We start from the raw sequence: 24,727 nt of genomic DNA on the forward strand, positions 1-24,727 counted from the left end.
ATATCACACCCAAGGGAGGGCACACACACAAGGTTAACGCAAGACGCCTAGGAAAAATAGGAAGTGACTGAAAAGAAGAGGCGATAGGAGAGTACAAGAAAGAAGATAGGAAAGAAAGATTGAAGAGGGAGACAGGAAAAGGCGACTGCCGATTTCCCCCAGGTGGGTCAGTCTGGAGGTGCCATCTACGAGAAGCAGAGGCCAATGAGGTGTGTTACCTCCGCCGAGGGGCCTTAACGGTACGAACACCCAGCATCGGCTCAACCCCCAGGATCCCCTTTCCCCGGACACAGCTAAACCGCGCTCGGCTACACACGGGAGGTCCAGTCCACGTGTGCTTGGGTACGTGGGTCCGTAACACACGAAACGCTTGCTGACGGAGACGCCCCGGCGGGGTGCACTGTACAGAAAAGAACAAACGACAAAATGGAACAACGTATCGCACAATACGATCGGTATACTATGGGTGGCACGTTTCTAGGAATAACCTGGTGGCGCAGCACATAACTATTAAGGCGAAAGCCTTTAAAGGCTCATACTCGCGGCGTCCGACCGTCCGTCCGCCCGTGCCCTGGAACGGTACCAGCTGTGGCCTCTCCCCCTCACACTCTCTCAGCAATCACGTGATGGCACAGCGGCGCATAGCAACAGCCGCGCCGCTACAGCTGTGACCTCTCCCCCTTAAACTCTCTCAGGAATCACGTGATAGCACAGCGGCGGATGCGGCAACGCTCCTTCGTCAGCCGTCTTGGTGCAGCTGTCGAGTTAAGCAGGAGACACACGGTACGATTCGGCGTCCGATCCGACGTGCGGCGCCGCATGCTCCGGCATGCGGCATACGACGATTCGGGGCACACGGTGCGTGCATCCGAAAGATTGAGCGGCGCGTAAGCTCCACCCAGATCCAGCCCCCCCCCCCCCGCTTGACTTCATAGCCACGTCGAGAAACGCAATATAAACAACTCTGCACAACATTGCTTCGCTTTACGCGAACACTGTCAATAAAATTATGCCCCTGCGAGTGGCAGAACACTTCACGACGGCGCGTTATCCACTGACGACTCCGCTAACAGCCAGCGATAGGGCCACTAGGCCTAGCTAGGCAGACGCCGCGGTCGACGGCGCTTACGATCCAACCCGAGCTCGTCGAAGAGCGCTTATGTTTGCCAAAACAATTAACACTGTACACTTAGGTAGCCAGTAATTAAATACAATTGGTTTACTCAACGCAGTCGTTGCGAAGGGCAAATGTGCAAGCGAAGCGAGCAGCCTCGCCGAGACGTACGGCCGGTGTGTGGTCTGCCCACGAAATGCCCTCGCGTCGCGGCTCCTGATCTCGCCAGTAGCCTAGTGCTAGTGTACTAGGCGCTGCTTTGCATAACAGGAACACGTTCGAGATAATTTTACTGAACTGGTAACTATTTCGTGTCGGAAACAAACTGCAGCAGGCAAGGAAAACAAAAAAAAACAAAATACAATGCGAGAAACCGGCCAGCCAGCGCCGCCTCCGTGGAGGGAACGTCAGAGAACGTCACATGCCAGCCGCGCTGTCATTGGCTGCGGCCAGACGACGGTGCGGTTGTCGGACGCGTCGGACGATGAAAATCTGCCCGGCTTGTCGCACGCCGGACGTCCGATCCGGCGCTTCGGCACGGCAAAACACCTCGATTCCGGCTGCCGTTCCGGCGCGTCGGACGCCGGATCGGACGCCGAATCGGACCGTGTGTCTCCCGCTTTAGTCGGATGGCTGCCAAGCGGCCCGGTGATGATTCCACGCCAAGCGGTTCGGAGAAGTGCCCAAGAATGTGGATTCCCCCGATGCCAAACGCCAGAAGAAGAATGAGCGAATGCGCAAGCGGCGGGCTAACATGTCACCGGGCACCAAGGCCAGGGAAGCGGTACGGAAGCGATTAAGGCGAAAGGCTTTAATCACTCATACTCGCGGCGTCCGACCGTCCGTCCGTCCGTGCCCTGGAAGATTGTCGGGGATTTCAACCAATACGCTATAGGAACAGATGTGCATTTGTCTGTGGTCTACAAAGTTCACTAGCATTTCAGTTGGTCACACCGACGACAACAGCCACCACGCAGCATGGCAGCTGTCTTGATCTCGTCATCCAGACATGTCCAACCACCAAAGATCTCGAGTGCATATCAGTATATTTCAGTGATCACAAGGCAGCTATCGTAGACGTCGACCCAGCCAAGCATAAGGAATTCATGGGGCAATAAAGCAAAGACACAAATAATTCATGAATACACAGTCCATCGTTTACTTCAAAGCACACTTTATCAATCTTCGTCAAAAGGAATTGAACGACACTTTGTAAGTTCCGAAGTGTGTTCGGCACATGTAAATTCCGAAGTGTGTTCGGCACAAGCCTGTGCCCATTCCACTGGGAGTGCCATGCACAAAAAAAAAAAAAGGACATGGCATAGTCAGTCGAATGGGAACAGCCTTTCGCCGAATACACTTTGGAATTTGCAAAGTGTCCAATTTTAATCAAACATAATGGATCATGTTAGTCTATCGCATGCAGACCAGCACTACAGAGCATAATACAGCCCGGGTCAGGCGAGGTAGGAGCTTTTACTAACTCGTCTATCACACGTAGTAACTTCTTTGTAAAAGTACCACTTCATATAACTAGATTATTGGAGGTAGTAAACAGCTAGTCAGGTGGTAATAACGAGTGGTATATTTAGTAATGCACCGGTTACTACCTTTTTTTTCGAAGAAGATAGGGAATATTTTTTCAAAGTAACACTGACACAACATTTAGGCATATTTAAGCTTGATTACTTATCGCAAAAACAACACTCTGCTCCGACATCAAAATGTAAGTGAGAACTGACAGTATTAGTTGAAATACGCACGAAAGCGGCAACAGATGAGGGTGCTGGAAAACTGAGTACCTACCGCAAAGATAATCCGCCAGAGTTCGTGTGTAGATCTCTATTCCTCCAGAAAGCGTTGCAGACCTGCATATATGCTGCGGTGGAAAGTAAAATGCGCAATCCGACATAATATCTAACCAATGAATCATACAGTATTAGTAGCTCAAGTAAGCTCAAGTATACACCTTTGTATGCTGAAAGGGATAAGCGTGCACGTGCAAGTTATCGTGCGGTTTCGAAGTCTTAAATTGTTCTAGGAGCTTCGGCCTCTAGTACCTGAAGCGTCGACCGAGGAGGTTGCTTGGCCAGCTCTAATTGTTCGTAGCTCTAACAGCCAAAAAGTGCGTCTTACGTCGGAACGGATCGGGTAAAAATGAGTCGCTGATAACGTTATTGCGTAGAGGCACTGAAATATCCATACAGCAGCAATTAAAAACCATAGGCAGACAAATTAATTGAATCTCTTATCCTCACCCATCGTTCATATTACCATACAAGTTTCTCAGCGGTATAGTCGATAATTCGGTAAATATTCACCGATGATTTCCGTAATACCAAGCTGTAGCCAAGCGTCATCCAAGGAATACATTTTGTGCGAATAGTAAAAAGAGCTGGGCTAATACATCTTTCAAGAAATAAGACGCAGGATATGACGTTCACAAATGCTACTCTAGAGTATTCAATTCTGGACAGAGCGAATAGCAATTACAGCTTTCACGGGGTGACAGTCAACCGTTTTACATGAAAAATATTCATTAGAGGATCGTGCACAGAGCGTGCTCCACGGCCCGACCGTCGTACACATGCGAGCACGTCATACCTTTCCGTCGTATAATATGACGGGAACAACAAAACGTGTGCGTGCCCTGGCCACTCGCGACTTCTGCATGTGCATCCGAAGTTCGTGAGTGCGTCGTTGATGGTCATTGCTGGAAAGAGCGAGACACGAGCCAAGAATTGTGGGTGAAACCAGGAAAAGTGGGATGCATGAAAAAGGGCAGCAACGCGCAATATTATAGCATACATCTGACTGTGTTAGTGAACTACATGTTGGTCTGAAATCAACACCAACTTTCAATAGAAATTGACATATAGGACACAGTAGGTGACACGCGGCAATTCATTCACCACGTCCTTTATTTAGATTGGCGACCTCGCCCTTGCATCAACAGACACCTTTCAAAGTAGTTTACTTTCCTAAGAATTACAACTGCTTCACTAATCGAGATTTGCTTTTAAAACAAAGGATAGCACAGGCACCATAAGGACTGCTTCACAATGGCCGCTCACAATCGAACGCAAGGAGTTTCCGCGTTGAGTTCCCGACATATAATTGCTGAACTACTTGAATAACGCAAAAGAGGCATCCTGTATCACCCGTCGTGTCAATCTCTCGTGCGCAAACTTTTAATAATAAAAATAGCAGATGTGCTGTTCTCGCTTACAGGCGTAAAAGAGAAAGAAAAAAGAATAACTCAGTTTTACGACGCGAAACAGTAATGTGTGCCACGAGGGCCGCCATATGGGGTGATCAGGATTGATCTAGCCGTACCTAAATGACACACTAGTGCTTTTGCAGTCCACGACCATTGATATGCGGGCCCGCCCAGGCCGAGATTCAGTGCCGCCGACCCCGCTGCTCGGGGCCAGAAACCATGGGCTCTTGGACCCCCCGGAGGGTCGAACACAAATGGAAGACTTAGAGGTATGTAACTTGCCTGTCGCCATCATTACTGTCGCCGTTATCAGCCGGAAGCGCCAAGGACACTATCTTGTTGGGATAAGTGGCGCTCAGCTTCCCACGATCGTTGTCTATCACCTGTGCAGCAGAAATGGATTTACAACAGAATTCCGCTTGCTTAAAAAAGTTGTCACGTTATCACACAATATCAACAGTAGCTTACAAATAAGTGCACTCTCCAGAAGCAGTCGCGTGATTATTGGAAAAGGAGAGGAGTGGAAATTTAGTTAAATTCTCGGTTTTAGGTTCCTAAACCATGATTGATTTGAAGGCATGCCATCGTAGGCGGGTATACGATATAATTTTGACCATCTTAGGTTCCTAAACGTGCATCTAAATCCCAGCGTTTTTGCATTTCGTGACCATCGAAATTGGGGCGCCGTGGTAGAGGTCGCACTCATGAATTCGAGCTCAGCAGCGCACCACCATAGTCACTAAGCTACCATGGCACGTGGCTGGTAAGGTGTAAAGTAAAAATTAAATGACGGGACTTTATGTGTGAAAGCAACGCATGGGTTGTGAGAGACGCCGTAATGAGTCTGATCACTGCCGACCCCTTTAACTACACAAGCGTTTTGTCACTACACTACTATCCAAATTCGGTACCCGTAGCCGGCATTCCAACCCGTAACCTCGTGCTTGACAACTGAGCATCACCACTAAGCGACAGCGGGCAGGTGATCGTAAGCACTATGCCTCTCAAGTTAATTGTTTTAGTTGTAGCCGCATGCAACCTGCTGCATTTTGGGTAGCAGTTTTATTCATACAGCATTGCGCACTGCTGTCTTAAAAGGTCGCAGTAGGGTGGCCAGTACAATGCAAAATAAAAAAAAAACATCCGCATCAAAACCAGCAACAAGAACACATAAGAACGATGATAATGCCCCAGTGTCTCATCTGCTTCAATTAAACAATTCCAATCACTTCGAGTATGAGAAAAAAAATTGGCTGAAGGCTTAGCTTGGTTAAGCCTGGAAGATTGCTGCGCCTTGGTTCGGCTGATGGTGTGGACATGGTTGCCCTTTGTTAAACTTATGGCTATACATCATTTGACATAGCGCAAGGCAGCGCGCCGACCACTGCGAGGAGCCGAGCTGTAGCCCCATTTATCCTCCTAGCATGACGCCACACCAGCGAGCGCCCTCTCTCGGTAGCGCCGCAGCAGCGGCGCGCAAGGCTTCGCCTCCACCATCGATGCCGCGCATGGAGGAAGGAAACTGAGGAGAGGCCCTACCCCCTCCGCGCCCTATGAGAAAAGTGTGGAGGAAATGAGGTAGTAGGTTCTCCTTTGTTTTGCTGTTTTTTTATTTCTTTGCTGTAGTAGCCCCACCTTTCGGGCCACAATGGCGGCTTTGTTATTCTGTGCGCTCACACGTGTAGCTCCGTAGGTTTCGTACCGTGGCAAAGGCGCCATGTGGGCGGGTTTGCGTTGGTCTCCGTGTTTTGTCGCGCTGCGTTATCTGGACCGTGCTCTACTGGATGTTGCTGTGGCCAGATGGGACAGGAGGAACTAAAGTTCGTGAAATGAACGCGCATGCAACGCTGTACGCTATGTAGCGCGCCACGGCGATGGCTACGGACGAATAAATATTCGCGGGAAATGTTGCCCTCTTTCGCGGAATCATGCTAACGTGCTAACGATTGCATAGTATCGCTGCGGAGCGGACGGGTCCGTGCAGCACGGTTGCGCGCAGCGCGGCGTGGTTTGGCGAGACATGTTTGGCCCGATAGGCGGAGCAACGCCATGAGCAACGCCAACTTCCGGCTTCACTTTAGCTTCACAAAGAGTGATGTCAGGGCCTCTCCTTAGTTTCCTTCCTCCGTGATGCCGCGAGCTGAGGCCCCGTCTCTCGGTCTGGCGTGACGTCACACCAGCGAGCGCCCTCTCGGTAGCACCGCAGTAGCGGCGCGCAAGGCTTCACCTCCACCATCGATGCCGCGAGCTGGGGCCCCGTCTCTCGTTCTGGCGTGACGTCACACGGTCACGTGACGCGCATCTGTGTAAGGAGGCGCCACGACCACCGATGGGCCGAAAGTGCGAGCAGTATTGCTTTCGCATTAAAAATTAACAGGTCGGTGCGTTCAGTAATAGCATTGGTGCTGTATTTTCTTATCTTTCTTTTCTGCGGCATCCGATAGGTCTTCTAGTTAAAGGTGATAAAAAATTGCTGGCTCTCCCGTAATCGAGAGTAGATGCAAACATGAAATGGCAACGAGCAAAGCAGATTGGTTGGAGATGATACTAGCCACAATCTTAAAATGGGTGTAGTGCATGTTCGCAACGGCACGCCCCGCCACATCACACCGCACCATGCCATACTGTGCGCTAGAAGAAAACCGGCTAATGCCGCATGACAGGCAACGAAAGACGTCAGGGAGACAGAGCGCACTGCCCAGCCAGAAAAAGAATGCATTGAATTGTGGGGTTTTACGTGCCAAAATCACGATCTGATTGCGAGGCATGGCGTAGTGGGTGACTCCGGATTCATTTTGACCACCAGGGAATCTAACGTGCCCCCGATGCACGGGACACGCATGTCTTTGCGTTTGGCCTCCATCGAAATGCGACCGTATTTGATGCCGCAACGTCGTGCTAAGCAGCGCAACACCTTAAGGCTAAACCCCATGAGCGCGATTATGTGCGCGACAGCGACGAGCGACTGATCGGGCCGTCGCTTCAACACATCGCTCGGTCTTGGGCGGAATCTTATAACGGTGTGGTTGGGGAACCGTTCCTTTGGCCCCAGTCGATTGGCCAAAATTTTGATTACGTCACAGGTAGTCAGAGGCAGCGGGGCGGTATCGCAATTTTTGAATACGTCACGCATCTGTCAATCATCTTCAAAGCGAACCGGTCGTAGGAACCGGCGAAGGGGTAGTCGGCTTTGGGTTCCGTTGCTGTGGCTTCACTGTTGGCTTATGACCCTGGCCGCGCGCGCCGGTCGCACGACCCCGGAGACACGCGGGCGTCGAGCGCGCGTGCGTTGGTGACTTCTGAGGCTATTACTTGCCTTCGTCGTCTGTTTGGCGTTGCTCTTTCCGTGTCGACCACGGCTGGAAGTGCGATACGCGTTCGAAGTGGCGGATAATGAGTTGCACCGCCCTTGCTGGCTTTCTAAGTAGACCTTTTAGCAGGCTACGCTATCAAATGTAGGAGACTCGGGTGCAAGGCGTACGAGTGGCCATTCCACGCAGAGGAAGTAATATTGCGCGCTGCGGTTCATCGCCACCGGCAGCTCCCAGAGGTCAGTCGGATACGAAGCATTAATCGGAATGGCCTAGATCTCTGCTGCCGACACTGTCCACAAAGTTGCTCTCGCAATTACTGTGTTGGCCGGTTGAAGGGCTGGGTCAGCTTTCCCGTGACCTCGGCTTCAAAGCCAATGCCAAGGAGATATTTGCATGGTGAGATCGAATTCCCAGTGCTATCGCCAGCGCGAATAGCTTGCAGATCGCCGTTCAGCAGTCAGAAGCGTTCAACCTAGGCTGGCTCAGCGCTTCCTTCGTTCGGCTGATAAAACTATACAGTCAGGACGGGAAGATATTGTGGAGATCTCTTATTTGGCTGCCCTTTTTTCTCTAGTTCTGGGAGTGCCGCACTTTGTTCCTCGATTTCACGGCACAGCGCGCACCGTCAGCACCACACTCTTCGATTTGACTTCGCGCAGGCAATACAGGGCCCGTATATCGTAATGTTCGATTTCAAGTTCCATTGCTTCTATCACACGACGCGCCGTGGGGCAGATGGCAGGGACAGCGGCAGCGCGGTGGCGAGCGAGTCATGTCCGAGCCGATGACGAAGGGGGAAAAATGAAGGAAAATTGATATAATCGGCTAGTAATGGTGTGCCTAAGAACCAGTTCATGGTTTTGTCGCGCTAGCTACTTAAGAAGTGCTGGCAGTGCGTTCGTGTTGCGTGCATCGTGCGAGCTCCTGGCAGCAGACGACATAGCGCTGCGCTCTGCCAACTCATTTACGCTTGCGATACCGCCTGTGGGCTGAGAATGAAAAAGAATGACATTAATCAATTACTTCTGCATTGCGTAAACGCCCGGCATCACAAGTTTATACTTCAGAACTTGGCGTATCATATTTAATTTATATTTTACATTTATTTAACAAGCAGAAACATTCTGCAATTCCTCGAATAACTCGTCATATAGTGACGTGCACTTCAGAGGTGGCACCCTCTCATCTATTAATCGCGTCCTCCCCTTCTTTCACCACCGGCTTGGGAGTGGCACATCTAGTGACGTAAGCGGCGAAGCGAACGCTTCGTATTCCGAACCGTTATAAGATTCGGCCCCTTGTCGCGCGATCGCTCGGTTCTGTAAATCTAGAATTCGTCGCTCGTCGCCCGGAAGTGCTATAAGCGACTAGCCAATAGCGCGAAGCCGGAATTGGATGTACATCAATCAATTACTACCGATTGTGGCGCGGAACGAGCAAACGATTGAATTTGTATAGTACAAGGATAAGAACCTACTGGAAGACGTTCAGAAATATTTTATGCTGCATTTTATAGTAAAACACATCAACTTAAGTTAATAAAGCACGCGTCACGCTAGTTTCGGCGCTTATATTGCTGCCCTCATACCAACAACACTGGGGAGACGTCGCTCGAAGTCATCGCTCGCATGGGGTGCAACTTGTAGGCGACGAGCGAACGCGATAGCCATCTCCATCGCGTCTCTTGTCGCTGTCGCGCGCAATATCGCTTGCATGGAGTTTGTACTTTAACCGATAACCCACCGCGGTGAGTAGAAGCGCCTGAAGGTGACTCCACGCTGCTTGGCGCCATCTCTCGAAGAGATGTAAAACCCGCACCGCGGAACTCGCAGACCGCTGGCGTTCGAAAGAGCTCTCAGCGCCATAAGGTGACAATGAAGTATATCGTGCCCTGTATCTGCCTTTTGAACGTCGCTATTTGAAATGACAAATAAAACTTCAGCGTACTAGACGTTACAGCTTGAGTGATATTGTCAAACATTAGGAAGACATCGAAAGCAATGTTTTTTTTAACTTGTTTAGGCAGTAACTAACGTGTGTAATGCATTTTTGCACAACGGGTTGGGGGCTAGAGACTACATTTTCCTAAGTTTTGACTGGTTGCCCGGATGAACTCGTTTTGTTCTCGCAACTTGTCCGGACAACGGCTCTGGCTTTTGGCCCAAGGTCTGTTGAAGGTCGTCAACAATGGGAGCTAAAAGCATTTCATCTTTATTATGATTATAAATCGAGGGCCAATTTGCTATTGAAAAGTTCAGAGATAAAATCTGTTCTAAACCTCTTATTTGAGTACATCCAGTGGTAGTATGTTAGTAGTGTGCATTAAGCCTGAGGGGGTGAAATAAATCCTGGGGGTTTTACGTGCCAAAACCACTATCTGGTTACGAGGCACGCTGTAGTGAAGGACTCTGGACTAATCTAGACAACCTGGCAACCAATGCGCGGTACACGGACGTTTTTGCATTTCACCAGCATCGCAATGAGGCCGCCGCGGCTGGTATTCGATGCGGCCCCGTCGGGCTTAGTAGGGCAACGCCATAACCACTACGCTACCAAGACGGGGGCCGGAGGTGGTAATCTAACGCTGCAGATCTTAAAAATACACCTGACAGGTTAACTTTGATTTTGTTCAGGGTAATTATTGTTATATTTAGTACACGGACACCTTAGAACACATGCAACAGTGAAGTGTCGCAGCGAAGTTTAAGGTTCAGAAGTTAAGGTTGATGCTTCAGGAAACTGCTTCCGAGTTGGATGAACATATGCCACTAGTTTATGTACTTTATGTAGGTTGTACTGCATTTTCTGAGACCGTGCTGGTGTGGTTGCAAGAATACGAAGAACATGTTATTACTGCACCGTACAGCTGTACAATGCAACTAACACAGAGATCAGATCATAAAGTAACACTGAAATCATGAGCAAACTATACAAAAACAAAGAACGCAGCAGCTAAACCAAGCGCGACATAAACAGAATGAAGTGTTATACAAGCAAAGTACAATGTAGCCGAGAAGTCAGCCAGAACATACAACAATGCCATGCAAAGATTGATGAGTGAAGCAACCTCGCGTTCCAATGTACGTGGAGAATCAAATGGGAGTACGTCAGGCGGTAACCAGCTCCGCTCAGTGATTCTGCGAAAAAAAAACACGCCGAAAATGGGAGCCAATTGTGATCACGGCGACGCCTGTGTGGGCGTGACGAAAAGGGTTTCACATATGTGTGGGTGTCCAGTGAAGTCCTAAAAGTAGTGTAATTAAATGTAACTATTTCAAAATATCCTAGAAGTATGTACCATCGCGCGGGATTGCCTGCCCACCGCAGCGGTCGCATGTCGATGGGGGCGAAATGCAAAAACGCCCCTGTACCGTTATGTGCATGTTAAAGAGCTCCAGATGGTCAAAATTATACCGGCGTCCACTACTCGGGCGTGCCTCAATGATATCGTGATTTTGGTAAGTAATCCTATAGAATTTAATGATTTTTCATTTATTTACCTCACTGATATTTGCATTACTTGTTGACTTTGTCCAACACATTGAGGAAACTAAATGATCATCCTCTGAGTGAACCGACAGCCCTAGAACACCGTCCCCACCGATCATCGGCTCAGAAGGCAGTGAAGGCATTGTCGTGCTTTCTGAGAATGTCTGATTTGTTCGAGCGGCTTTGACTCAAGTACTGCAAGTGCACGTCTCTATACCCTCTCTCTCTCCTTTCTCCCTTCCCCCAGCGTAGGGTAGCCAATCGGACTCTTGACTGGTTAACATTCCTGCCTTCCTTATATCCCCATCTCTCTCTCTCTTTCTCTCTTGTGTTGGCAGGGCAGTAACTTGAAAGAAGTTGACTTTTCTCGTAGTCAGTATCATTCCCTCATTGCTTAAACCATTTATGTGGATTGCCAAGATTAGCACCGCGGTCATTGTAACTAATTAGAGCTCGCGATTTCTTTGAACAAAGTACAATCTTCAGCGCATAATCAAAATTGTTCACAAGGTATTCAGAATATACGAGACTAAACTTGGGGCAAATGATGACTATCCAAGCTTGCGATTGGCTTTCTTTTGAGATGAAAATTAATTTATTGTACGCTAAATAAGTATTTGATGCTCTGTGTACACCTTACACACTGTGAGCACTCTTTACACGCTATTTATACTAAGTTAGGTAGACTTAATTGACGAAACATGTGCGTTGAAATAGCGCATTAGAGAGCTTTGGGTGCTTCGTGAAAACGATTGATAGCCAAAAAGAAAACTTTTCTGACAATGCCAAGAATGAATAAATTAATTTTCATCTAAGAAACGCTACTCGCATAATTGTATAGTCGTAGTTTAGTTCTGCCCCAATGTTTTTTTAGACTGCGCAACCTTCGGGATCTGCCCATATTTTTGGTTAAATAGGCGGAAAGAAAACCGTTTCGACAATGATAAGCAAGCTATTGACACTAAATGTACAAGGCCTGCCATGCTGCCTTGGCATATAAGATGTGACCACAGCCTCACTGAATTTATTAGAGAGAGGCCATGAACCAGTCTAAAGAGCCCAATTAATTTCATAGTGTCTTCACGTTGATTTTCCCGATTCTTCAAGGAACAGTTTCACTCCAGCGCAGTCAAGTTCAAATATAGATGCACAGACCAAGCAACGGTGAGACAGGAATGAAGCAGTTGCCGAAATCATCGAGTCATCTGCAACATTCAGTGCGTGCTTTGCCATCAGTCGCGCTACTGCTTAATTCTTGCATTGATATTGCGTTTCCGGCGTCTGTTTAGTCGAGCGCTTCACTGTACATAGAGACGTTGGGGCTGGAGCCCCGTGCAACCTGGAGACTTGCAGCTCCTGTAGTCCGAGAGCTGAACGCCAAGATGCTGAATAATTGAAGTCCGAAGGAAACCATGGTAGACGAACGCACATGCGATGCAACAAAATACTGCCTGGTGTAGCACAGACAGCTTTCGGACACAGCGCTCCGCGGATCCTTGTTTCATCTCTACCGTGGACCTACTGTAAGTATAGCACTAGGAATTTGCAGCAATGTCGTACCTGCTCCTTTTTTGCGCTTCGCATAAGTTCCTTAGTTAAACTTGTACGAGCTCTCAACTTTTCAATGAATAAATGCTAATAGCAGGCATTCTTCCTGTCAGAATGCATTTTATGCCTTAAGTATGAACCAAGGTACAATTTCCACAAACCCTTTGTGGAAATTTCCTTTTGTTTATTCCCTAAGATTAATCCGCTTTTTGAAAAACGAGTTTCAAATGGTGTGCCATTGCAACCGGCGATTTTTTTGAACTCGCAAAACACACTTCAGCCGTGAAAACGGTAATGTTCAATCTTTCTTGCCTTAATAAAGCAAAATATGAATGGAAAACCTCAACCAGAATTGTGATAAAAGAGTAACCCCCATTAGTTAAAAGAGTAGTTGCACTCATTGGCTAAACAGACATTTCAAAACTTTTGTACGTTAACTAGTGCTGCCCTTGAGGTCGCAGTTAAACGAATTCGCTTAAAGAAAAAATAATGCAGCAAGAATGTTTGGGGCGACTATTGTATACACATTATGGTAAACAAACAGACGCAAGGGAATGCGATCAAGTTAAAATGCTACTTTTAGACGCTATCAACAGATGCCACGCAACATCTGCATCCGCCACTGTCGCATGCGTAATTAAGTTTAATTCACCGATTTTTTGTCCTCATTCCTGAAACATTCCTAGTTTTCCCTGGCGTTTAACACATACTTTTTTTGCCACTGATAGCGCACAGTAGTGGGAATACATTGCTTTAACTACTAAAGGCGAAAGCAGCACTTGTCCATGTAGCTACGCTCTTCAGCGACCGTTTCGCTTTGCCGTGCGTTTGGGACGATGACGGATAGCACTCGCTGGAACGTGGGTAGATGGCGCATTGTATTTTAACTGCATTTGTATTTGATTTTGCCTACTCTAACATCCAAGATAATGTGAGTGTGAAGAGGACTGCAGCTATAATGAAACTGAACACTTGGTGGCTACATTATACAATGTATGTTCAATGAAGACAGCCACGAATGCTATGAAATCTTTAGTTCTGAAAATTATTTTTGCCCTTTTATTAATGTTATCCCTTTTCCTATATGTTCCCCAGTAAGTGAAATGCACGCACGGGACCCGCCGTTTTCTACCAAGTCTACAGATAACATAACTGAAGCCAATCTCGTGATATATACTTAAGAGTTCGCCTTCTTCTACGCCTTGTTTCATTTGAAAGCATTGTTCTTTTTTTCTTTAGTTAGTTATTGCTAGCATTGCCACGATCCGCTTACCCATCCAACAGTACAGATGCGGCATTGTCAAACTTATTTATGTACCTCACGCTGAAGAAGACATTGTTTTGACATGGAACAAGCTGTTGTTAAAGCATTGGAGGCGAACTTTAAGTATGAGTGTCACAAGATTGTTTGACACATGTTGTCTAGGCTTGGTACCGATGATAGCACACGTGCATTTCACTTACTTGGGATCATAAAGGATGGGATCCAAGTACCGACGAATAATTTGAGAAGTAAATGTTTTAAGAGCATCAGCATTTATTTGAACAATCCTGTATGTCATGTGCAAGGAATTTTGAAAGTAGTAATGGTGCCAGCACTAATGCTCGAAAACGGCATTCTGTTGATCTTGTGAATTGCTAATAGGTTGAACTGTTGATCTTCAAGAAAACTTGAACAGTAACGCAAAAGGCAGTGACTTGCAATTTCAGGCCTAGGCTGGCTGCCTGATGACCATACAGGGACAAACACAGAGCGAGAGCAAGAGAAAAGGAAGGGAAAGGTATGCACGTAAATCAGAAAAGCGTATGGTTGGCTACCCTACACTAGAGGAAGGGAAAACGGGAATATAAAGAAGGGGAAGAGTAAAGCGGTGAATGTGTGCACGCGTGCGGACAGCACCACGCAGTTAAAGCCGCTCACACAAGCCAGTCGGTTTAAAAATGCAGAAAAGGGCTTTCACTACCTTCTGGACCGATGAACGGTGCGGACGGCAGTCCAGTAGTGCCTGCACACTGCTATCGCCTGAACGCGTTCCACATTGATTATCATTGTCTCTCGAATTGAGGACTGGGGCCCTAATAGGGGGCATATGTCCTCCTCGCAGCCGCAGACATCACATGCAAGACTATCGGACATTCCCATAAGTGCTGAATGAGCACTCGTGGAAGTCATTACCCACATAATTAAGTATTCAAAACATTGAGGTTTGTGTTTGTTGCTGCCGATTCCCGGCAATGACTGAGCATATAGTAAGTAATGCCAAGATATTCAACCAGCAAGACCCGTAGGTAACATCCACCTTTCAGCAGCATTGGGATTCAAAGATGATGGAAGCGTTAACTGGTCAGCAGTGGAGATAAAGGTATGGGTGGAAAGAAAGCAGGGGAGACATCTACAGAGCACGGGTGGTTGCAGGCATAGGCAAGTCTATATTATATACATAAAGGCTTTGTTGAAGAAAAGATCAAGGAGACGTTGGCAAAGTGCTATAGACTGAAAATATGTAATATCTGATGCGCTCAGCCAGGCTACAGGTCATTGTTGCCGCCGCGTTTCGAAAGGGGATGCTGATAAAAATCCCCATCATCGCCTATTACCTGATTGACTAGAATGCTTCATAATGACGTTCACTGGACGGCTGCTTTTCCAGATTCCTATATTCTGAGCGTAGAATGGTGTGCCCCGAGCCGCAGTCGCCAGTTCTGATTGCGTCTCTTGCGCAGGTTTCGTTTCACAGTCCCGAGCTAAAACTGTTGCAGAATACGTGCACGATTTTTCGAGCTCAGTATATCAGCTGAGCCCGTGGGAAACCAAATTACCAAGGAAAGTAGCTATAGTTACTGGAAAGAATGATGGCGCCGGTGTTTATAAATCGAAGTCTCGGGGCAGCAAATGGATCTGAAAATTAACACTTCGCTTTCACTTGAATTGTAGTACAGAATAAAGGGAAAGATGCGAAAAAGGCATTTATATCCCTAGCTCGGTGCTAGTTGAGATCCATACAAAAATATCGTGTAAGAAGCAAAGCAAAATACAGGTAGCACATATAAAAGTACGTACTTAACACTAAGAAGGTACCTTTCCATAAGAGAAGGTGAACAATACAACACAAATACTTTTCACAGTGCAGGGTGTATAGATAGCAGTTCACGGATAGGAGAGGTACCAGAAAAATTTAATTCTGAGGTTTTACGTGCCAAAAGCACGATCTGATTTTGAGGCACGCTGTAGTGGCGGACTGCGGATTCATTTTGACCACCTGGGGTTCTTTAACGTGCACCTAAATATAAGTATACGGACGTTTTCCTATTTCGCCCCCATGGAAATGCGGTCGCCGTGGCCGGGATTTGATCCCGCGAGCTCGTGCTTAGCTGCGCAACGCGAAAGCCACTAAGCGACTATGGCGGGTGGGGATGCACCAGGAAATGCGTGTGATAACTATAATCAGAAAAACGGAGACCATAATAAAACTGCGGGGGCGCCTAAGCAATTCTGATGATGTGTAAGTGCGAGAGCATCGCTTGTCGCTGAATTATGTCGCTCGCTTGTCTGCTCGTCGGGGACTTGGATGGTGAACGCGTTCTAGCTGCAGCCGCTCGCCCTGCCTTTCGCGTTATCGGGGCTTGGGTGGTGAACGCTGTTTCGCTGCAGCAGTTCACTTCGCACGTTTCGCTGCATTGCGGTCGTCTCGTATGTCGTCGTAAGTGAACTGACAGCGCGGGCTACGCTTCGCTGTCTCGCCTGATGTAGACGCGAGCGACTCAACTTCGGACGATGAAGACTCCATAGCGCCGACAGTGGCGCCACTCCTATCATCCGCCATCTACTGAAACTCCCGCCAGGCAGAGCCCGACCACGTGCGCAGCATTGAAGATATTCATCACTATTGCCTGTTGTAACGTTGGCGCAGTGGTAAGCACACACGGCTACGGAGCGGTAGAAGTGGCGGTGGGGCAGAGGATTGAATATTCAGCGTGGCCACTGTCTTATTCCTTTTTTTTTTTTTAGTTATATGAAGGTGACGTAATTTGTGTGCCGTTTTTCGGCCCCGGCTTTTTGATGACGGTGGCGTCGCGCCATGAGCCAATTGAGGCTGTCGCAATGAAACAGCTGTAATAATATCCACGTTGCTGCCAGTTTTTCTTCGCTGGGTGGGAGGTGTCACTAGCTAGGGCACAACTTGATATTCACTTACCGTACCTTTCTCCCTTTTAGAGCTTGACAAAATATTTTTACGACACTGCGTGTATTGCATAGTGATTCGGCCAAGTTTGCCGCCGAGAGTAGGCAGTTGGTAGCAATGCTATTAATGATTAGAAGAGTTAAAATATACTAATGAAGTAAATGGTAAAATATTTATTAGTTGAACCAGCGGTGTAGTATTGGCACTGTAATGTGAAGAAGTCATAAAACGGGTTCCTATATTTTGAATTTACATAACTGTCTCAGTGTATGAGCCATAAGTATGGCTTCAAGAAGTAACACAGTACGACAGATGACTGTAGAACAAGGTGAAAAGTTATTCGAAAGATATTTGCATAAGAAAATTCGAGGACACCTAAGCACTTCTTGTGAGTTGTGAATTCGAAAGCTTTAATGTCTAATTGAATGCCGCTGAGCTGTCCTTCGACTTTTGCACTGCGAATAATGTACCGTAGCGGTACGTGCTGCCCGAGTCAGCAAGCAGCAGCAGCAGCCTGCGGTGACAACACCGCATGCCACTGACGTCCTGCGTGACAAGAGGCCGAAAAATCATCAGTGGCCAACAAGGCCGGCAGGCGCGCGCAGCAGCTAAGCCCAGCGGGAGAGCGATACGGACCGGGCGCCGGCTTCCGGGAGCGAGAGTGACGTGGCGTCGCAGCGATGCCCTCTCCCCTCACGCAACACCTGGCGCGCTAGCCAAACATCATGTGTACCCTTTCGCCCACTCTACTCCGTCGAGCCGCCCTCGTGACGTGGCGTCGCAGCCAATGGCAATTCGACCGTAGGTGCCGTTTCGCTGCTACAGACGACAGACGCCGGCTTTTTCGCTCAATTGGCGATTTGACGCTTCTTCAACAATAATTTCGGCACCTTAGTTGGACATAACTGGCTCTGATTAGGTTTTTCCAAAGCTTATTGATGGGGTTTCCAGTGAAACGACTCACCGAACATAACGACCAAGTATGAAAGAGCGTTTACGTCTTGGAGTGTGTTGCCAATAATATCTAGTGGGAAAAGAACATTCGTCGGTATCTTCGACTGGTAGTTGAAAGCTTTGAACTGCGTCTGTCTTCCGTTGAGAGGACGTTTATTTCACAATAACCACTGGGTAACAAGGGAAAGTTCATTATTGGCAATTCCAACCGCCTCAACTGGAGAGTCGTGTACGAAGGGGACAGTGCCACCGACAAATATTATAGCAGAGGGACTGACTGCTACTTCTGGCTAGTTATTCATATACGAAAAAGTACATACCTTTACTGTGTAGTCCTTGTCAAAAAGTTCCACGCACTTCTGTTGGATATCGTCGAATGTACGAACCTTGAGAAAGAAAGAAACTATCTGTAGTGGGAAGAGGCAATAAAGCAGTGAGCTTACGTTTATCTCGTCAGAAAAACGGCTCTCGTATAACGAAGCTAATAGTGGGATTTCTCGGCCTCGGAAAACATGGCAGCGCACAAGACAGAATTAAAGAAACGTAGAAGACACCTCGGTACGCCGCGTCAATTCATTGCGCCCCCACCCCCGACTCCCTTTCCTCTCTAATCAAAACCACTCTCAGTTTCACTTGCATTGCAAGAATACATTTTCTTTAGGCGATAGACTAACCAATGCGACACTGGCACATGCCGTCTACGCTCTTGTGATAACGTTCGCTAAAATTATTTCGTGCACCGTCTTGACCTCGTGCCAATAGAATACAACAGCAAAGGCGCGCCGCTGCATTGTACAGAAAGGTGGCCATCGGAAAATGCAACGCCTGAAAGTGATTATCATTTCGCATGACGGCTCGTGCCCCATATACTTAGTCTTCTCTTGATCTCAATTATATATCTTCCACGTCGCCATGACGCTCGTTGATCATACGCAGGTCATACACGTGGTTGAATCATGTGCATCGCTTCGCCACCGTTGCTATCAATGAAGTGGGAAAAAAACTAGGGAAGTGGATGCGGACTCATGGCTATAACTAACAGTGAGACTAGAAGAAAAATGAGGGCGAGCGACAGAGCTTACGTTGTGTAGCTAGCCTTCGTCTTAGCTTTCGCTGGGCTGTTAGTTTTCCCCAGCAACCCGCTATTCGGAGCAGCGCACTCTGTGCGGACGTATTTCGATTTACGATCTGTGCGGTATAGCAATCGCAAGATAATAACGGCCTTGGTCTTCCTTTCCTTGAACTTCGATAGATTTAATTCTCCCCTATGCAATACCACTTCTTGCTCGTGCAGACCGGCACGGCCCACTCTGCTTGAGCCCAGCAATGCTTTGCTCGTCCCGCGCATAAAACCTGCACTGGGTGTAGCGAATGCTGACGTGCAGTTGCTGCCGTGCTGAACTGGTGAAAAGAATAGCGAAGTGCAGCACCTCATGAGCAGTAGTTCAGAAAGTTCAGGCAGATCGCATAAACCATAGGTTACTACACCGGCCAAGGCCGGCAATGTAGGAGGTGAGCTCAATGCCCGGCATTAGGCGTGGGAACTATAGATCGCATGCGGTGGAAATTTTAGCGCTTGCTACAGCATGTAGCCAAACCACAAATGCGACAACACCGTCTGCCGCCGATCACGCACACATGAAAAGCGAGCACGGGTTTAGAAGTGCGATTTCTTGCTTTTGTTTTTCGATAACACCGCCTAATGTTCGCACCATGCTAAGATAGTGCCGCGACAGCTTACTTCGTAAAGCACCGCATGGGTAATGAGGAGTACGGGGATTTAGTCCCGATCTAAGACAAGTTATTTTTTCGTCCACCTTCATTTCCCCCTTTACGTTAATATTTCTGCGCTTCAGTTACGATAACGTTCTCTTCGCTTTCTCTCGCTTCACTGAGTCACTTCGTAGGTTTGTGACGAACAAAAAAAAATTCAGGCAGAAACTATTCTGGAAGTTGTCGAAGTATGCGAACGCATTGTGCCACTTGCTCATCTCCACGCATCCCGGTGTCATTATCAGTGGTATCAAACTTGATCTGACCACTCTAAACCACAGCGCTGCGGCGACACGAGTTGCTGCGCCTGGCGGCGCAAGGTGAATTGATGAAGCAAGCCAACTACTGCAGGTGGCGGCTCCAGGTGCACTGATGACGTTCTGATCGTTATAAGTCATTATCGCTCTTTGGCGCCTTATCCATTGGCGTTGAACCATCATCAACTGTGATCAACCGTGCTCCGGTGGCGGCTGCGTATGGCGCGGCCGCACGGACCTGTGTTCTCGCCGCTTAGTTCGCGTTGAAGCGAGACGCGTGGGCCCTATCTTGAAAGCGATCTGCCATGGGGACACCGTGCGCAGAGTGCTGATAGCTTCGTGTGCACTGTGTTCTCGCGGCTTACTTCGCGTCGCAGCGAGAGGCAGCACGAAAGTGAATCCGCGCCATGCTGTGGGCCCCACCTTGAAAGCGATCGTCTGACACGACGGACGGACGGGTTTCGTCGTTGGGTATACGCATCAAAAATATTACACATTTAAAACCGAGCGCCTTGGATTGCCTTATTGTCGCTTGGCGCACTTGATTGTAACTTCGAAACAAGACATTCACGGACGATCGGAGTTTACTTTCTATGTTATCTGGGCTCCTCAAAGTATCTGGTAAATGGACTGAAGTTCAGCGAAGAATATTTGTACCAAATAAACTAAAGGCGTTATTTTTCACAGAATTCGAAAAACCTACGTTAGCAGCACATTCGTTAAAAGGTCCTGAACCATCCCGCGGGCTTGGTAAAACAAAAGATAATTCTCGGATAGCATACGCTGCTGTAAACATCTCAGTTGAGTTTTGCTGTCGGACGTCACCTGTGGAGCTCGCAAGCGGAGCGCGAAGTCACCTTGTCAAACGCCCTCTTTTCAAGAGAAGCCTGCTCCTCATTCTCTTCTGGACGCTCCATTTCGTAATAAAGCCTATTCCCATACGCAGCTGCTATTGGCCAATAGCTGACGTCATTCAAGAAGGGTGTTTCGATCGGTGCGCTTCTTCCTACTGTTACTGCGTATATTTATTGACGAAGTTCAATAAACAGGCTGACGTAAGCGAAAGTATGCTTTCGGATTTCGATAGTAATTGCGTCCTTCCGGAAAAAGCCGTCTATCATCTGCTCACGCTCGGCCACGGCCGGCCACATAGAAATTAAACTTTGGCCATCCTGCCTATCGGTGTCGTAGCCGGCGGGTCTCGCTGATTTCGACTAGTTTTGAACACTCAACTAGCCACGAATGACGCGGAACTTAAGCTCAGACCACACAGACGACTGCCAGCCAACGCACGCTCACTCCTGGCCGCTCCTGGTTAGACAAGCCATGGCAGTGCTTCAAAAATGGCTACTATCCGTCGGTCAAACTGGTGAAGGACATAGCTGCTTCCGCACCACGTAGCATGGTCAGATTCGTTGCACATGAGCGCAAGCACGCACTCGAGCCCTGTCGTGCGCAAAGCAAGCGCTGCACATACGCACTACAGTTGTACTACGTCGGTCTGCTACGTAACGCACATACCGTGGTCGCCGCGGGGTGCCGCGACGACACTATGGCTTAGCGCACTGCGGCTCGCTGGGGACAACCGCGTTTGGCTCACGTTTGGCGCGTCGTAGTCACCAAAATCGCAAGTAGTGGCGTCCACGTTAACATCCAAAATCGAATTTAACTGAGCGCCACGTGACATTTCGAAGGCGGAGCGCTATGGGCACGCCCAGCTTTTCTGCAGCCTTAGCAGTTCAAGGCAATGAAGAAGAGTTGAAGCACCGCGAAAGACGTGTTCGATGGCCAATAACTCCACCTTTGCTGAACGCATTAAAGTATTTTTTTGCAGCAAAGCATTTCTGAAATGGCTTATATTAACTTCAAATGCATTTCTCCTCTTCGATAAAAAGGGCTTAAGGGGCCATTGAAATATTAGCATGCCAACATGCCATACGCGCGGCACATATCACAGAAAAGAGCGAGCAAGATGCCTCAAGTAAGTAGCCAAACATCATTTGTACAGAAGCCAGATTTAAAGTGTCGATGAATTAAATACACAAAACCAGCCATGTTCAGACTGCAGCTAGGCAGCATGACTATGCTGCAACATTGGCAACAGCCGCATAATTCATTGTTTCTGAAGAAGCATATAGCTAGTATCGAGCTCGAATTCAGATTCGCTTATTTGCAACGAAATTTTGGGGGTCACTCATGTGAAAAGCTGTTACAAACAGCTTCAGTGTGCCTAGGGGTCCGTTATGGCAACAGCAGATTCCCATCACAGAAATTATACATGCACAATTTTGAATCGGTAAATCAAAATATAGCCGAAGACACAAAGAATGCAAGACAATTATGCAGATAACAAAAACGCAAATATAACATAGAAAACAGGTATGATTGTCGTATATCCCTTGTTAGGCATCATTAGAATACAATAGTTACATGAATACATCTTCAAAAGCACAATATACACAAATAATCAGTGAAAAAACAAAAACCGAACTTAAGAAAAAGAGCATCGACTAATTTAATTCAGGAAATGTTCTCGCATTTGCTTCCGGGCGAAGGTACTGACTTGAACGTTTTCATTTTGGTGTTTATTTAGAAATGCAAGTATTCTGTATGTTAATGACTGCAATAAGTAAGTGTGCCTGCATGAGACAACCGCGGGCACGCGAATCGATTACGCGGGTGGGCACGGGTAAGCGAATTGTTAAGTTCGCGATTGAGCGTTGATAAGCAAGTGAGTAACGCAACGAAATTCTGCGATACGAAAGAAAAGGAACACAAAAAGCGGAGCTCAAGTGTAATAGATAGTTGTGACGTCATAGACCCATCTCACCATGCTATAGTATAACCAGACATGGCGGTCACAATGACATCTGCGAACCGTATCACGAGTACATCGTTTTGCTTATTCACTGTGACCGTTTCTTTCACCGGGTTATCGCTTATTCATTGGTCGCTCAGTGCGTCTTGCATCTTAGGATATATACCACGAGAAGCTGCGTAAACAAGAAACGTGGCAGCTATACAGGTATGCCCTAAGATGGTGTCCACGATGAAGTCAATGCAAACCGTCTACACTGAACTTTATCGATTCACAGCGTGGAAGAAGTTGCGCAATAGAGTGGTGGAAAGGAACATGGAGCAACGCACCTAGGACTGATTTCACAACCAATGATACGGGGTTAAATTTAGCGCGTGCAAGTTCTTCGATTCCGACTTCACAGGCGAGGGACGCGTCTGCATATCGGCGTCACACAGCGCATTCCTGTGGCCACAAAATTACTATTTTTGCTTGTGTTGACTTTACAAATTTATTCCGACCGCAATGTGACCACGACGTATAGCATGGACGGGCACAAACTTCTGCCTGTTCGAGGCAAGCCATTTTCGCGGAAGCAATGCATACATCCTTTTCCTGCGACTTATGCTACATCAGCTGGGTTGATAGAAGAACTCGAAACGCCCGAGCAGCCATAAACACTCCGCATTCTCGGCTGGCATCATTTGGAGCTTCTTAACCACTCAAGTAGTCGTGCTACCCTAAGGTGTACAAATGAATTGCTGCCGACAATTGCAGCCTTGAAGGTTCCTCGTAGACGTTGAAACGCTTTCAATTGTACCTCCCAGGCATCTGACACTAGGGATAGGGTGCATTCGAAAAATTTCCAAACAATATAACACTGCAGGTAACCTGCAGACAGTGCCGCCGTCATAAGCGCCTAGTGTAAGGGATGTTTTATCACGACGAAAAAGGAAACGAGCCGTACTGATGGAGCAGCGAGAAAGCGCAGGACTACGGGCGGCTGGTTCCTGCTTGCTTGAACAGTCCTGCTTGCGCGACGCTTTTTTTTTTTTTTCTCGTCTTCTGACACAAACTGGCCCGATCGTAAAATCGCTAGTTCGCTATATCAAGGTTCACAGCTAGTTTTCTTGCTTACCTTTTCAGGATCGGTAGCATTGGAAGTGAAGACGTTGTTCGCAAAGACGGACACGAGATAGTCGAGATCGAAGTCCTGAACGAGTTCCGGCGTCGACTTCTTGCCCGGCGAACTCATCTTTCCTGTGCGAATCCCGCAAGCCTATGCGCACGCAAGAGTGTAGCAGCACCCCTCGTTGCAACAGTCAGACGTATGTATGAATGATCATGTGATGCTTCACATGACGTGTCGTGTCATTGCACGCGGGGGCGCTAGAAGCCACATGCTCGGATGTAATATTATTGCATGAAAGTCGTATTGTTGTAGGAAATAAAACACTTTTTCTGTCACCTAAAACTAAGTACGTGGTTGGTATCTTACTGTTTAACAAGAAAACGTGTTGACCATCTACTCTCTTTCTTTATTAACGACGGCGTGGTCACAATTGCAAACACAAAATAACAAGAAATGCATAGCGCGCTTCATATATTTGCAGCCGCGGAATGTTACGGACCAGCGGCGCGGCGACGGCTGAGCTACACGTCCGTATCCAGCTATTCTGGACAGGAGGGTTTAGTACCCCTGAGTGCCACCCCATGGCGTACTCACCTTAAACTTTTCAAACTTACCGCGGTGACGCGGGGATGACGTCAAGAAAACTATACAAAATAATTGAAAGTTATGCCTGCGCAGTGATCTTTGCCACAATGCTTGCCCCCACCGTCGTTATCAGTGTTCTTGGTAAAGCGTAGTCGCTCGTTGCCTGGAAATGACTCATCATCTTAAGCGCGTTTAGTCGCGACGAGCGATGATTTCTTCTGAGTGTTTAATACAGTTCTTTCTTTTTCTTCCTTTTTCTTTTCCTTTCTTCTCTTTTTTTTTCTTTCCTTTTTTTCTTTTTTTTGTTTTTTTTTTTTGTTTTTTTTTTTTTTTTTTGCTGCTACGGAGTAAGCAAGCTAG

The 24,727-nt window shown here is 47.6% G+C and overlaps 1 protein-coding gene across 1 annotated transcript in view; it reads right to left on the reverse strand.

Annotated features, from left to right (window-relative positions):
• LOC126516941 (uncharacterized) overlaps window positions 1-24,062 on the reverse strand; it is a 71,878-nt gene extending 47,816 nt beyond the window's left edge. The window contains exons 1-5 of the mRNA XM_055063792.2: window positions 23,789-24,062; window positions 18,144-18,209; window positions 4,617-4,717; window positions 3,719-3,827; window positions 2,921-2,993 (exon numbers count right to left, since the gene is read on the reverse strand). Of these exons, the coding sequence (XP_054919767.1) occupies window positions 2,921-2,993; window positions 3,719-3,827; window positions 4,617-4,717; window positions 18,144-18,209; window positions 23,789-23,905 (466 nt within the window). The 5' untranslated portion in view covers window positions 23,906-24,062. The remainder of the gene's footprint in view (window positions 1-2,920; window positions 2,994-3,718; window positions 3,828-4,616; window positions 4,718-18,143; window positions 18,210-23,788) is intronic.
• Window positions 24,063-24,727: the final 665 nt, after the last annotated feature.

Source organism: Dermacentor andersoni, chromosome 1, assembly GCF_023375885.2.
Source record: "Dermacentor andersoni chromosome 1, qqDerAnde1_hic_scaffold, whole genome shotgun sequence".
NCBI classification, from domain to species: Eukaryota; Metazoa; Arthropoda; class Arachnida; order Ixodida; family Ixodidae; genus Dermacentor; species Dermacentor andersoni.